General features: G+C 37.7%; 1 protein-coding gene across 5 annotated transcripts in view; it reads right to left on the minus strand.

Annotated features, from left to right (window-relative positions):
* Positions 1 to 16,584, minus strand: part of ARHGAP20 (Rho GTPase activating protein 20) — a 140,711-nt gene that overhangs the window by 57,320 nt on the left and 66,807 nt on the right. For 4 of the 5 annotated variants that reach the window (XM_027580998.2, XM_027580999.1, XM_027580995.1 and 1 more), the window contains exon 3: positions 2,126 to 2,290. In XM_027580998.2, coding sequence (XP_027436799.1) covers positions 2,126 to 2,290 — 165 coding nt within the window. The remainder of the gene's footprint in view (positions 1 to 2,125; positions 2,291 to 16,584) is intronic. The other variant, XM_027580996.1, reaches the window with a different exon arrangement.

A 16,584-nucleotide genomic window follows, 5' to 3' on the forward strand; every position in this document is an offset into this window, starting at 1 on the left:
TCTATACATACAACAGAATATTACTCAGCCTTAACAAAAATGGAAATCCTTCAATATGCAATAACCCAGATTAACCTGGAGGACGTTATGCTAATGAAATACACCAGTCACAGAAGGACAAACACTGCGTGATTCCACTTATATGAGGTATCTAAAATAGTCAAACTTAAAAAATCAGAGTGGAGTGTTGGTTGCCAAGGGCTAGGGGAGGGAGAAAATGAGGAATTGCTCATTAATGAACATTAAGTTTCAGTTATGCCAGATGAATACACTCTAGAGATGTTAACTAATAGGCACGGTGTTGTATGTGTGTTAGTTAACAATACTGGATTGTACACTTAACGATTTGTTAAGAGAGTAAACCTCATGTTAAGTGTTCTCACCATAATGGAAAAAAAAAAGACATTTTTTTTCCTAAGGAAAAAACCTAACACATTCTGAAACCATTTTCTTATTTTTATCTTTGCCTTTAACTTCAAAAAAAATGTATCAATGGTTCACTAAGAATTCTATACAGTTTCTTACTAGTTATTTAGTTAGATCCTTTTACTCATCGCATAAGAAAGACTATAATGCTATAAAAGCAAACAACAAGTTTCTATGGGAGAATTTTCTATGAAATCCATAAGAAAAGGAGTAACAGAGACAGCAGACTCTGAAGTAAGATGGACCTATGTTCAAATGTGGGCTCAACTAATTACTACCTTTGGGATCTCGGTAAAGTAATTTAACTTCTCTGAGTATCAATTTCTTCTGTAAAAAGAGACAATATCTGCCTGATAGAACAGTTATGCAGGTTAAAGTCTCTAGAAAAATACCGAACATACAATAAGATCTAGATAAATGTGAGGTCTCTACTGTTACTAAAATGTGTATACTGTTACTAAATATTAATACTGTTATTAAATTATATTACAATCCCTTTGAATAAAATCCCAACTCCTTATCACAGCCTTTGTTGCACCTGGCCTCCGAGATGGCCCCCAACGATCCTTGCTTCCTGATACTCGCACCCTCGCACAGTTGTCTTCCACGCTGCACTTAAGGCTGGTCTGTGTGGCCAACAGCATATGTCAGAAATGACGGTATGCCACCTTCAAAATTAGGTTATGAAGGACTCTGGCTTCTATTTGGGGTGTTCTCTCGCTTGCCTACATCTATCTCATACTCTTGGATCTTCCACTTCGGAGGAAGCAATACCATGTCATGAGCAGCCCTGTGGAGACACCTCCATGGAGAGGAACTACAGGGTCTGGCCAACAGCCAGGGAGGAACTGAGGCCTGCCAGCGTCCACACAAGTGAGCGGGGAGGTGGATTCGCCAGCTTCAATCAAGCTGTAAGACGGTTACAAGCCCGGTCAACAGCTTGACTGCAACCTCATGAGGACCTGTGAGCCAGAACCACCAGCAAAACCACTCCTCAATCTGAGATGAGTGTTCCTGAGTATGAGATGTCTGTAGTTATAAACTGTGGTTTTGGGGTAATTTGTTACATGGGAATAGATAATACAGCTGACAAGATCCTGATAACCTGACCCTTGTCTATTTCTCCAACCTCAATTCGTATTGTCTTCCTGCTCCTCATGCTCCAATTATAGAGGCTTTCCTTTGGCTCCTTCAAAGGGCCAAGCTTTTCCCACCACCTTTGGGTTGGCTCTTCCCTCTGCCTAGAATGCTCATCCTCCTAATATCTGAATGGCTGGTTGCTTTTCAGCCTTCAATGATTTTTTTTTTTTCCTGACTATACCTACTTAACATATATCCCATATTTTACTTCACTCTGTACTCAGTTTTTATCACAATGTGCAACTTCTCCCACACGTTAGGATAAAAGTACCAAAAAAGCAGGAACCATACCCATCACATTCTGTACTGTATCCCCCTATATGTATTCAGAAGAGGGCACAGAATGGGACCTAAATGAACACTCACTGAATGAATACACAATTGAAACTTTCTTTTTGCAAAGATAAAATAAAACAAAACTATAAAACTCACTTCAGATATTAGTTATGGTAACAGAGGCCTGGCATTCTTTACAGTAAGCACTGAATAGAAAGGTTATCTTTGTTAGTGGGAATGCAGTTTTATCATGATAACTGGGACAGGTTTACAGTATACTTACTTGATTTTGGCCACAACAAACAGATCGTTGAACAGGAAAAGATGCCGCTCCTGCCTCTGCAGGCCTCGTTTGAGCTCTACCCGGCCATCAATTAGCAGAGTCCTACTGGAACACACAAATGAGGAGAGAAATGTACATGTATCCACGCTGGCAGCAGGACTTTCCCTGGAACAGATAAAATACCACAGATCTTTAGTCAAATGATCAAATACAGGACCGAGTTCTATAAAATTATAGCTTCTGGTCAAGAGATATGCAGCTCTCTGTGCTTTTTCATGCGATGGCACAGTTTCCAAATTTGGCCCTCAGTCGTTCTCTACCGGTGGTCTTGCACATCTCATTATGAAGTTTTTCAAACACGAAGCAAAGTTGTAAGTTTTATAATAAACCCATGTATACCCCAACCTGGATTTTACCATGAAAATTTTACTGTACTCGCTTTATCACATATCTATCCAACTATCTTTCTATCTGTTCAATAATCCATTCCATTTTTAGCATTTCAGTGTAAACTGTATACAGCAGTACATTTCTCCTTAAATGCTTCGGCATGAACATCATTAACTAAAGTTCAATATTTACTTATAATTTATTTTTTAATTTTTTTTAAAGATTTTTATTTATTTATTGAGAGAGAGAGAGAGAATGGTAGAGAGAGAGCATGAGAGGGAAGAGGGCCAGAGGGAGAGGCAGACTCCCTGCTGAGCAGGGAGCCCGATGCGGGACTCGATCCCGGGACTCCAAGATCATGACCTGAGCCGAAGGCAGTTGTTTAACCAACTGAGCCACCCAGGCACCCAATATTTACTTATAATTTAAAGAAATGAGTGTACAATGAAATGCAGAGATCTTAGGTATATATTCACTGAGTTTTCACAAATGTATTCACCTGCATGGTCTAAAACTTTATCAAGTTAGGAAGATCATCATCACAGCAAAGTACTCCCTCTCATCCCTTCTCAGTTGGATATTTTAGCTGAAGACGGCTTCTATGTACTGGCCTCTGGGTTGTTTATTTCTTCACTGCAGGCTGAGACCATCAGCTCAAAAGTATACTGGCACCAAACTTACATTTTTACCCACCCAATTATTTTAAAAATCGCCCCCATTTGTAGCTTGACTGCTTTGCATGTGTCACATAAGCACACCTGATCTCTGCCAGCCTTTATAAGACAGAGCAGTGATGATAAGACTCCAGGTCACTGCTGCCCGTCAGAGTTCTCTTCGGTGTAAGCTCCAGGGACACCCTCTCCAATCTTCCTCCCCTCAGGAGTTCCCTTGCCCTTCTCCCCTTCTGGATGGGGGCCCTTTGACCACAAGCCTCAAGACAGTCTCATGCCATAAGGGACTTCCTTTCTCCTGCAACCCTGCGCAATGATATCTTTTTCTTTGTTCAGTCCCTAAATCCCTCAAGTTCCTTACAATAGTCAATCCCCACCCTGTCACCCTCAAGGCAACCACTCTTCTTTTTCTTCACTGAAGACTAGTTTTGCCTGTTCTACGATTTCACATAAAGGGAGGCGCCATATGCACTTCTTTGTGGAAGCTATTTTATCAGTAATCCATTCCTTTATGCTGCTGAATACTATTCCACTGCATAAATCTATCAAAGTTTGTTCATTCTCCTGTTGATGGGCCTGGGTTCTTTCCAGTTTTTAGCTATTACGAATAAAACTGCTATTAAACATTGTACTGGTCTTTTTGTGACCCATGTTTTAATTTCTCTTGAATAAATATCTAAGAATGAAACTGTTGGGTCACAGAGTAGGTAGATGTTTAATTTTAGAAAAAACTGCCAGTTAGTTTTCCGAAGTGGTTGTTATCAAATTTTATTCCCAACAATATGCGGGGAAGTGCCAGATGCTTGACAGCCTTACCAACACTTGATGTTGTCAGTCCTTTAAATTTTGGCCATTCCAGTGGGTACACAGTAACATCTCATTACAATTTTAGTTTGCAATTCTCTGATGACTAATGACGTTGAACACTCATGTTCTTTTTGGTTGTTTGTATATTTTCATTTCTGAATCATCTTAAAATCTTGCCAATGTAGAAAAATTGGGTTATATATCTTTTTATTACTGAGTTATAGGAATTTTTTTATGTATCTTGGATACTCGTCCTTTGTCAGATGTGTTTTACAAATAGTTTTTCTTTGCTGCCTGTATACTTTAATTGCATTTTTGATGAAGTTTTAAAATTTTGATGGAGTCTAGTTTATCGTTTCTGTTGACCAAAGAAATCTTCACCCACCTCCAAGTCAAAGAAGATATTCTCTAATGTTTTTCACTAAAATCTGTATAATTTTAGTTTTTACATCTAGGTATATGATCTCTCTCAAATTAACTGCAGCTTATGGCATAAAGCAGGGGCTAGGGTTCATTTTGCCTTTCTATATGGATACCATATTACTCAGCACCATGTACACGGAAAACTTTCTCTTCCTCAACGGATTGCTTTGGCACCTTTGTTAAAATTACATGAGTATTAAGCATGGGTCTATTTCTGGGCTTTCTCTTTTGTTCCACTGATCTATTTGTTAAATACACATTGTCTTCTAATTTTACCTTTATAGTAAATCATGAAATCAGGTAGTATATACCTACCAACTTTTTCTTTTTTGAGACTGCTTTGGATAGTCTAAGTCCTCTGTATTTCCATATACATTTTAGCGATTAATAAAGATGAACACAAGAGAAAAAGGCTATTGTGGCAGGGGAAGAAGAGATGACCTGTTTCAAATATACTTTGAAATTATCAGTGGACTAGGTGGTATGGAGAAACCAGCCAGGCAGCTAGCACTTAGAAGAGATGTCAGGATGAGATGTAGATTTGGTGATCATACAAAGACAGGTGCATATATGCTACGGGAATGGCTAAAACTGCATAGGGAAGGAGCACAGAATATGAAAAAAAGGCAGAAAACACCTCCCTGAGAAAGGATGTGATTTGAAGTGGTGAGGAAAGAAGAATCTGTGAGCAAGGTGGAGGCTGCTGAAATTGGTAGAGGGGTAACAAGCTGAAGCCTGAGAAGATGTCTGGGAAAAAATCAGTTGGTCATTAAGACCTTCAAGAAAACAGTTCCAGAAGACTGGTGAGGTTCTGCAGAACGTGAATGGCCTGGGGCTTGAGGAATTAAGGAATGAGAAAGGAAGAACTGAAGTCTGGTTCTGGTTATTTTTAGCAGCTTAGCACTACAAGGTCACTTTAAGAGGAAAGGCAGGAAGAGGAGAGAAACAATTAGCCCTGAAGGTGAGTATTATTACCCCTCATTTTGCAGATTTGGAAGCTGATGTTCAGAGCAGTTAAAATACACAGCTACTAAGTGAAAGAGATTTACAAGTATGGTTTCAAAACATGTACTTAAAAAAATTCCATGTAGCCTTTCAAAAGGACAAGCATTTCATTCATATTGACTCATCCCTCATCCACCCATGGTAACTGAGCTTACTAGTTTAGGACTTAATGAGAGTGGGGGAAGAAGGGGGTTCATCCAAGCTTTTTTGCTAAGCAGTGTGACACGGTGACTTATTTGGCTGCCTCAGTTTCTGCATCTGTAAAGGCAGCTGGACTGGAAGATCTTGAATCAGTTTTTATAATTTGTATACCAGACTAAGTATAAAAACATGTACTCAAAAGGTGGAATTAATATTACTGATGAGAAGGAAATAGATAATGAATATGGTTAGCAAGCAACCCTAACCTACAGTTTATAAATACAGAGATAAGCATACTTGAGAGTCACCTCAGGGAAACAAGTCAGAGTTGAAATAAAATAAAAACCAAGAGACATAATAACAAAAATAGCAATAAGAACTGAAAAATGTTTATTAGTCTAATGGAGCTCAAAGAACAAAAATTTGTCAGAGTCTCCATCAAAGTATAGGGTACAAGAGGCCATGTCCTGTCATTCCAAGTATCTGGTTCAGGTGATAGCCACAATAAGTGGAGATGCCTGGTTATCCATGTTTCTTGGGTTGGAACAGTATGGGTCACAGGGTCTGTTCTCCTTGCGTATACTACACAACCGAGGGCTCTCTGAGATAATATCTGAGTGGTCAGCCATCTGTTCTCTGTTACCGTTGTCCTTAAAATGTGGTCCCCAACAAGCAGCATCAGCATCAACTGGTAACTTCTCACAAATGCAAATTCTCAGGACCACCACAGACATAAGGAATCAGAAACTCGGGAGGGCTGGCTCAGCATTCTGTATTTTAATAAGCTCTTCGGATGATTCTAATGCACGCTGAAGTTTGAGAACCACTGTTGTCCAAAACTCTGTAACACCTTCTGGCTCTAACATTCTAAGAGTCTACAACTCTGTATTCGAAGTAATAGTAGCATGTATTTCTACTTCAGGTAAGGTGAACTTCTGAGAGCTGTTTCATCATTTCCTGTAGTTTTGGGGCTACAGTTAACTCTCTGAGGAAGTGAAAGCCATTATGCTCACTAAGTACTAATTAAGCACACACTATGTGTAATGTAAAGAGATGTATAAGTGAGGAACAAAGACAGTAAACCAATCAGAGTCCTTTGAAAGAAAAGGGAGAGGGAGTTTCTCTGTTTAATACTGCAAATTAGAATTAGGCAATGAGAAAAGGCCCATCATAGAGAAAAATCATTTCTATTTCAAATTCTTTTGGGATGGGGAGTGGGAGGAGGTATAATGGCATCTTTTATTATGTAGTAATTTTCAAATTTATAGAAAAAAAGAACAAAATTTCACTTGCTGTATGAAAACTGAGTAAGGACAAGGCTAGCAAGCAACGAATAGATGAACGATAGCATTTTACACAGCTGAAGTTTCTCCATCTCCAGACAGAAAAGCTTTGCAAGGAGAAAAGTCATCTTTTGCATTTTGGTTTTAGGTTCAATAAGTAACTGCTTTTTAATTATAATTAGAAACCATCAGATAGGGGCACCTGGGTGGCTCAGTCACTTAAGTGTTTGCCTTTGGCTCAGGTAATGATCTCAGGGTCCTGGGATCGAGCCCCACGTTGGGCTCCCTGCTCGGCGGGAGTCTGCTTCTCCCTCTCCCTCTCCCTCTGCCTGCCCCTCCCCCAGCTTATGCTCTCTCTCTCTCTCTCTCTCTCTCAAATAAATAAATTAAAAAAAAAAACTATCAGATAGCAGTATGGTTTAAATTAGGGATCCTCAAACTATTACTCAAAGTTGGCAACCATAAATAGTTTAGGCTTTGTGGGCCATATGGCCTCTGCTGTCAACTACTCAGCTACCTAAATGAACACGTGTGGCTGTGAGCCAATCAAACTTTATTTGCAAAAACAGGCTGCTTGTCTGGGCCATAGTTTGATGATTCTTGGTTTAAACGATAGTTCTAAATCATTTAAATGCTCATAAATAAAGGCTAATCTGAAACAATTAGGGAATTAGAATTTTTTGTTTGTTTGGGGTTAGCGTAGGCCAAAATTTAATTAGGTTGTTGTTTAAAAAAAAATGTTTTGCATTTTAAAGCAACTCCAAAGGATTTTCATACATAATAACTCACTTTCCACCTCACAACAATACTTTCAAATAAGTAGATTTGATGGTGGTATGGGGGAGGATCCACAATGAAGTTAAAATATATTTTTCTTTCTCATTGTGGATTTATCAATATACATGTCGGCAGTCTGTCATTTTGAAGATCCACATATAAGTATGGCAAGAGATACCTCACGACTTTAGCAAGCTAAGCATTGGTTAAAAAAAAAATACAACCAACATTCATGCAGTAGTCTGGAGTAAAGATAAACATCTCAGTACTCACATAATTTAAAATGAAAAAAAATCTGTCCTAGAAGGAAACAAAAGCACAAATAACCTTTGTGTTTTTAAAATTACAATCTTAATCAGTGTTTCCTACTTAAAAATGTATCTCTCAATTATGTGACTCTGAAGTGTTTATTTTTGTTCTGAGTGCAATGCAGATGTGTTTATTTTAGTCTTTTAGAGTACGGGAGCGGGGAGGGGGGCAAGACTGTAACCTTCTAGTTAGCCTCGTCACACGGCCTGAGGGGGATTTACAAGTTCTAATTAACAGAGCTCCAAAACGACCTCACAAATACAAGCGGAGTCTAAGAATTAACCTGCTGCCGGCTTCTTATATATTAACATTCTATTTTCAAATAGGTTTGTGAAGTCATTTCTAAAAGGCAAAAAGGAATTTTAGAAACTTAGTAAAGTTTTACTAAAATTAGATAATAGCTTTCACGAAACTTGGCCACAGTAACCTCTTAATATTTATTACTAAGGCTCATTTTTTTTAAAAGATTTTATTTATTTATTTGACAGAGACAGAGACAGCGAGAGCAGGAACACAAGCAGGGGGAGTGGGAGAGGGAGAAGCAGGCTTCCCGCCGGGCAGGGAGCCCGATGCGGGGCTCGATCCCAGGACCCTGGGATCATGACCTGAGCCTAAGGCAGCCACTCAACGACTGAGTCACCCAGGCGCCCACTAAGGCTCATTGTAAAACCGAGTTTACTTCTAGGTACAGTTTTAGAGATGGTGTTGTTTCATCTTAAATCACTGAAGTAGAGAAACTGAAATTCAGAAGACTTTTTGAAAATGTCTATGTTTATAAGTGATAATTAATTAGTAATTATGATGGCAAGTACTAGGTTAGGATCTTGATAACCTCAAAGCCTAGCACATGGTCACCCACCGCTCATTCCAAATGTCATCTCTTCCATAAAAATTTTCTTTCAATTGAACTCTTGATTGGTAGCTCTTAGGTGATATCTAGCACTTAGATCCTGCCTTGTACCTCTGAAATATTCTCATTCAACGTGTATTGAGTCTATGACTACTGTATAATAAATTAATTCTTTGCTATAGTGACAAGGGTTGCCTTTGGTGCGTGCCTGCCATGTACCAGGTGCTGGAGATAGTCATGGTCCCTAGTGGCAGGGAGTTAGTCACGTGACAGCTATATCAGACAAGTAACACAACGACAAACTAATGAAGTATATGCAATAAGAGAACTTCAGAGGACAGGGGGCACAGAGATGGGCAACAATAGGAGTCCCTATCTGAGACTGGATTAGTTAGAAAAGTTTCTTGGAGGAACCAAAGTCTTAAAGGATAGGCTGACCACTGAAGGCTGAAGGGCAGTCTAAGTAGGAAGAAGAGCACAACAAACATGCCTGGTTTGCTGCAGTAACTGTGGGAAGGTCAGAAAGACTGGAGTGACAAAGGCCTGAGAGGAGGAGTGGCACATGAGGAAGGGGCCATATTATGGATCACATTTAGACTTTATGTGAAAGCACAAAAGATTTTAAGCAAGACAGGGTGTTTTGTAATTTGTTGAAGAAAACAGATGAGGACAAGCTTAGAGGAAGAGAGACCTTTAGGAATTTACTGCAATAATCTCAGGCAAGAAATGTCATGAACCTGAGTTGGCAGTGAGAAAAGGACAGAAGATATAGGGAAAAAAAACATATCAAAGAGATATTAAAAATACAAACTGTGCAAATTTGCAAATTGATTAGTTATGGGGGTGAGATAAGAGATAGAACTAAGAAAAGAATATAAACTCAGCACCCAGCCTTTATTTACTTATTTTTATTTTTCATCTAACACATATCTGCTAAGCATCTATATGTGTCAGCGAGGTATCGGGCTAAATGGTGAAGATATGGGGTAAGCCACTTAGATTTATCCTCCACTCTTGTGAAACTCTGAGTCTAGCTCTACCGTCAGCCATGGTCTTGACATCACCCATCATTTTTGCTCAGTTCCATTTGTAGCGGAGGTTGAAAACCACAGTCCACAATCATTTTATCTGGCCCACCCAGAGGTTTCAAAAACATTAGGTTTTGAATATCCAGTTCACCACATTTCCCTCTCTTGTCACTTTTTTCTGTTTACTGCACCTCCCAGGGACCTGAAAGCATTTAAGTCTGTGATTCAAGCCTTAGTGTTACTGTCTTTTCAACTAGCTTAATTTTTAGTTTTTTTTTAAATCATGATAAAATATACACAAGATAAAATCTGTCACTTGAAGCATTCTAAAATGTTTTATTCAGTGGCATTTAGTATATTCACAGTGTTGTGCAACCATCACCACTATCTAGTTCCCCATATTCTCATCATCCCCAAAGGAATACCTGTACCTTTAAGCAGGTACTACCTGTTCCCCACTCTACCCAGTCCCTGGCAGTGACAAACTTCTTCCTGTCTCTATGGATTTGCCTATTCCAGATATTTCAGATCCCATCATATGTGGCCTTTTGTGTCTGGTTTCTTTCACCTGGTATCATGTTTTCCAGGTTCATCCATATTGTAGTATTTATCAGTACTTCATTCCTTTTCATTGCCGAATAATATTCCATTGTATGGATGGACCACATTTGTTGATTCATTCATTAGTTGATGGTCATTTGGGTTTTTCTACCTTACGACTATTGTGAATGGTGCTGCTTTAAAAGTTCATGTACATTTTTTATTTGAACATCTGTTTTTGGGTTTTTTTTTTTTTAAGTATATACTCAGGAGTGGAATTTCTGGATCATACAGTAATTCTACATTTAAGTTAATGAGAAACTGCCAAACTCTTTTCCACAGTGTCTATACGATTATACATTCCCATCAGCAGTGTGAGGGCCCATACTTTTGACTCTTCTCTCTTTGGTCTGCACATATAATCACATTTTATCTTTTAAGGCTAATTCAAAATAAAAAATAAAATCTCCTGAGTCTAGACATTCACAACCTCTCCTATAGTTTGTAATGAACTCCTAACTGGACTCTCTACTTCCTTGCTCTCCCTTCTTTAATCTATACTACTCGCTTCTTACTTCTATCTCATCAATCCTCTGACACACATTGTCAATGATCAGGGCATGTACACTGTCTAAAGAGTTAGCCCAATTTACTAACCTAGCTTTCAAGTTCTAACATCTGTTTTAACCTAACCGGTTGATGATATCTCACATTGGACCTCTCCATATTGCCTGTGTAAAAGGTAACCCTTGTGAGTCTTAAGAGAATTAGTCCAGAAGCAATTTAGAACAAAAAGACAGGACTACTGAAATGAAGCCACAAAACCTACTATCAACATCAAAATTTTATCTTATTCAGCAATAAAAATTTGTCCATTACATATTCATCTCAAACAGGTAACATTAAAAGCACATTTTTAGAAGATCTAGTCTAAAGCAATTAGTGGTCTTATTGGCAGGATAAAACATGGGAAAGCCTGTTTACATTTCAACAGTCATCATCCAGAAAAAATTACATTCAAATTACTGAAGAAAACTGTATATAGATGATAACGTGATGTGGCTGTATGCAATTTGTGCGTCATGTCCACCTCAAATTCACTCCCCTGTTGCATCCTGTAGCTCATATTACACAGTCTGAACTCTGACTTGGTATTGTAGAACAGAGCCAGTGATGATGTTGATAATCAAGATCAAAATGACATGAACGAAGTTAGGATAAGTGTTTGTAGAGTACACAGAAAAATGGCTGGATAAACAGTGTGAGCAAGGCCTTAAAAGCAAGAAATACAAAAAGGAGAACTTTTAAATTATCAAAATTCTGATCAGAACAGGCAGCATAAGTGATATAATGAGACCAACAATCTTATGCCAACAATGCTAATATTTAAAGAGTCAGGAAAACATAAACATTACAAAAGCAAAGACAGAACAAGAATAAGAAAGGAGAGAGTGAAGGACCGGGAAGGACAGTGATAAACAGTTACACTACCAGCGCATGATCACACACAAAGAGATATTACTTCCAAAAAAGGGACTAAACTACATAACTGCTTTAAAGCCACAGAAAGTTGACACAGAAGTTGCTCAACAACAGGAATTCACTTAGTACAAAGCACGTGACAAGACATTATAAGAAGAAAGGAGAGAACAAGATCACAGGAGCATCGCCTTTGAGAGCTTAAAAAAACAACAACAAAACAACCCAGTTTACATACAAATGATATACAATGATGTAAGCCGAAGTAGACAAAAGCCTGAGCTTCAGAACGCTGAACACTGCAGTGAAAATGGCAACTCTTTGAGAACAATCCTATATGATTATGAAATAATCAGCAGAAACAAAGAGATTCCAACTAAAGACTGGAGAAACCTTTAAATTTAGTCACTTATATGGCCTGTTGACTAAAAATACTGTATATCTTATTTATCAACTAAAATCAGTTTGGGTCAAATTCTTGAATCAGTTAAGAATGCTGACCATATTTAAGCTACTCAAGGAAATTTCTGTGTAGTGATTACAATGTGATATGGTTCTATGTTAGTTTGTTTACTGACTCAACAATGAACCAAGTTACCAATATGCTGGCTGGGCACTGCAGTACTTCGACTAGTTTGGTTCAGGTAATAATAATGGTACACTGAAAGGAACAAAAGAATCATACCTGATTAAAGGTAGTTCTAACTACAGTTTCTGGATCTGCTGAAGTTAAAAAATATCACTGGGTAACTTCTAGTTAGAAAATTAAGAAATATCATATTATATACCTGTGAACTAGAAAGTCCTCAAGGTAGTATCCTAAAGGCAGGGACTTAAGTTATCTGCTACCTCCAGCTTACTTAGGCCAAAATGTTAATATTCAGGTTGATACATAAGTGAGGTGAATCAATTAGTTGGTTTGGAACTAACAGAGAAGAGTTGCCTTTGATAGGAAACTTTACTATTTTACCAAAATACCTACATAATATATTACAGAAAGAAAAAACCACACAATAGATACTTACTTTAAGCCTTTTTTTTTTTAAAGAAAATCGCAGCAATGAGTTGAAGTCTCTTAAAGAAAAAACTCTCGAGAGGTTTTGAAATAAATTTTTGAGCACCTTCTTGGTCTTGATAATTTTATTTCAAATTAAGTCAATTTGGGTAGTAAAAGAGAAAATAATTTTTTTAGTGGATGCTAAATAGAAAGTTCAATATTAAAGGAATATTTTAATCCAATGTGTTGTTTTTCTACATTGAAATAATTAAACTGTTTGGTGAAGTTTAACCTTTATTTTTTAAATCCCAAATCCTATTCCATATTTACAAACAATTTGCTTAGTCACATATTAATGACTGCCTATACTGCATGAAGCACTGTTCAAGACACTAGGCATATAAGCCAGTGAAGCAGCCAGAGGCCATGAAAGAATTTCACCTTTCATTGGAGTGAGTCAGGAAGAGGGGATGGTTTGAACAGAGAAGTGACAGGACCTATATGGTGAACAGGATGGAGGAAGACAAAAATGGAAGCATGTAGTACTTGCTTAAAGAAAATTTAAAAGAATTAATAGTTATAAGTTGGCTAAATTTCCTTAAGTAAAAACTCATTAGAGGCTTTCTGAAAAGTAGTAACTTAGAAATCATGGAGGTTGGCAGCTGTGGAAGTGGTTGGATATATTTCAAAGGTAGACCTTAATAGGATTAGATGATAGACTGATTTCTGGTGTAAGCAACTGGAGGAGGGGTGGGGATAAGGAATTTGGTTTTGGGTATGTTAAGTTTGGAAATACCTATTAGAGGTCAAAATGGAGATTTTAAAGCTATGAAAGAGATCAGGCCATCTAGGGAGTTAATATAGAGAATTGTCTCAATTACTGAGCCCTGAGGCCCACTAACATGTAGAAGTTTGTAAAGAAGGAGAAACTAGCAAAGTAGAATGAACTGGCTGTCAGTAAACAGAACCAAGAAGCCCAAGGAAGAAGGGAGAGACTGGAGCATCCAATGCCAGTGTCAAGGAAGATGATTTAACCATTGGACCTAGCATTATGGCATTCACCAGTGACCCTGTCAAGAGCAATTCTGGTGGGCATTCATGAAGAAAGGATTCCAATCTGGTTAACATCAATTTTTTTGTAATTGATGATTCTGCAGAGTCACCCTCTAACTTGTCCAAAAGCACATTCAACTTTTGCAAAAAAAAAAAAAAAAGTTAAAAAGATACCAGAAAAAATTGGAAACATACTAAAGTGTATCTAAACCCAAGGAAGTGCTAATAAAATGGCCTTGGTCATTAGTTGGGAGGGCTATTACAAAGCTCCAAGAGTATTCTCTCATTATAAGAGATAAAGCAACTAAGCTTAATAGAACATAAAAGCTATCTCATAATTTCATATGTTCCAGAAATTTCTCCCTCACAGTGCTAAGAAGTACTTTCCCTTGGAGAATGCAAAACATACTTTCTTGTGCTTAGCAGCAGTAACTTCTATCAAACACTAGCAGTTTTTCACGAAATCGGTGTTTAAGTCAAGAATTAGTTAATATGTTATAAAAAGATGTCAGAACTTTCTTTGACAGACATTTCAGTTTTTGAGAAGAATATGCTTTAAAACTACTATGTACATGAAAAGGACTTGAATAACTACCAAAAAACCTAGGATGCTGTCTTATTCAACCTTTGGGACTGAACACATTTTCTGTCTACCAGACTCAGTCATTAATAGGTGACTGAATTCTAGAAAATAGGATTTAGAAATTGTTAAGGACACCAGTAGTTATAATTCCAGAAAAAGAAATGGTCTCATAAGTCCCATGCCATAACATGAAATGCTTTCTATTTTTTAAATTTTTATTTATTTATTTTTGAGAGAGAGGGTGCATGGTGGGGGGGCAGAGAGAGAGGGAGAGAATCTTCAGTAGGCACCGTACTCAGCATGGAGCTTGATGTGGGGCTCAATCCCATAACCCTGAGATCATGACCTGAGCTGAAATCAAGAGTCAGATGCTTAACCGACTGAGCCACCCAGGCACCTCTGAAATGCTTTTTAAATAAGTAAATCTCTGCTGTTGGCTTGCAATTAAATATTCTCATTTGTCCCTTTTGATAAAAGTACCCAAAGTTCAAGTAACTGAGCTTTCCAGATAACCTGGTTGTTTATTTTATTGTAGTAAAATTCACTTATTGTAGAATAAAAACAGTAACATATTAAAAAGATGTTTTAATTTGTTTGAGTTGGGGCTGACTTAGTATCTCTCAAGTGTTTCATTCAAGCCTATACTGGGAAATCTAATGTTGACACTATTAACCTGTTAAAGCATTCAAATTCTAACATACCCTCCAGTTTCAAACAAAAGTAAACCCAAGCCATAAAATAAAAGCTTTATGTAGAACATATACAATATATACTGTCAACAAATATTGTGCTAACATTTTTTTAAATGGTAAAGAAAAACAAGTTTTATATTTACTACTGCATAAGAAACCATTTACTAGTTACTAATCCTTTTCACCTGGGACTGTCACCATTGGTGCAAGTATCTGAATGAAATTATCATGTAACATAGCACTTGAAAAGCCTGGTATTTTAAATAACTCCTTTTACCTAGTACAATTTTAACATCTGTCACCAAAACAAGAAATAAAACACAAAAAATCCTCTAAATTGACCAGGCATGTGTTGACTGGCATCTTGATGTGTTGAACACAGTGTAATTAGATATAAAAAAGATATAATGTCACAGAAAAGAGGTATAACCCCAAATATTGAGGGAGTTTAGGAGTCAGAAAGTATCCTTCAAGACAACTAGGGAGTGAAGCGGGAAGACAGATGGGCTAGGAGGAAGACGAGAGATCAGAAAAAGTTTCACAGAGGAGTCAGCATTTGATTTGGGTCCTTTGGAGAGTTAGGTTTTGGACAATAGAGAAAAACTTCAGCACAAAAAGATGAGGCGATTTGCTAAAGGTCACAAAACTACTCATTGCACAGTCAAGTCTGCAACAATGGCTTCTCAGTGCCCAAAGCAAGTAGGCTTTGGATTAGGCATTACATTTGGAGCAGAAGCAGCCATTTGGGCAGTACTTTTTGTATTGTTTTTCTCATAAAAAATGAGAAAACTTTTCCATTTTTCTGGCTAAAATAGGTCACAATAAAAAAGGTATTAATGAATATTTAGCAAAAAGAACATGGAGAACAGGAAAAATTTGTTTATGTTTAAGTAACTTACAGAATATTCCTTCTCTCTAAACACAGAAACTATATGAAATCTTTTTAAAAAAATGTCAGTATCCTGGTATACCAGTAGTATCTGACTCATGATAGGTATTCCAACTATTTGCTGACAGAACGTACTACAAATATGCTACGAGGCACTTAATTATATATTACTTATGTCCTCTACTTATTTTGTATCTGTATGCCATGTTTCCCAGTGAGCACTTTATACTGTGCATCAAGGTAGGATCCAAGTCTTCTTTCTTTTTTTTTTTTTTGATTTTATTCATTTATTTGAGAGAGAGTGGAGCGAGAGAGCAGCAGAGGGAGAGGGAGAAGCAGACTCCCCACTGAGCAGGGAGCCTGACATGGGGCTGGATCCCAGGACCCTGAGATCATGACCTAAGCTGAGGGCAGATGGTTAACCAACTGAGCCACCCAGGCGCCCCTCCATGTCCTATTTCTAATCCCGTTTCTAGAACTGTGGCTAGTACAGAGGCCTCAAATGTTTGCTGAATAAATTGCTAAACAAAACAACCTTAGTT

The sequence above is a fragment of the Zalophus californianus genome, chromosome 11, assembly GCF_009762305.2.
Source record: "Zalophus californianus isolate mZalCal1 chromosome 11, mZalCal1.pri.v2, whole genome shotgun sequence".
Lineage (NCBI taxonomy): Eukaryota > Metazoa > Chordata > Mammalia > Carnivora > Otariidae > Zalophus > Zalophus californianus.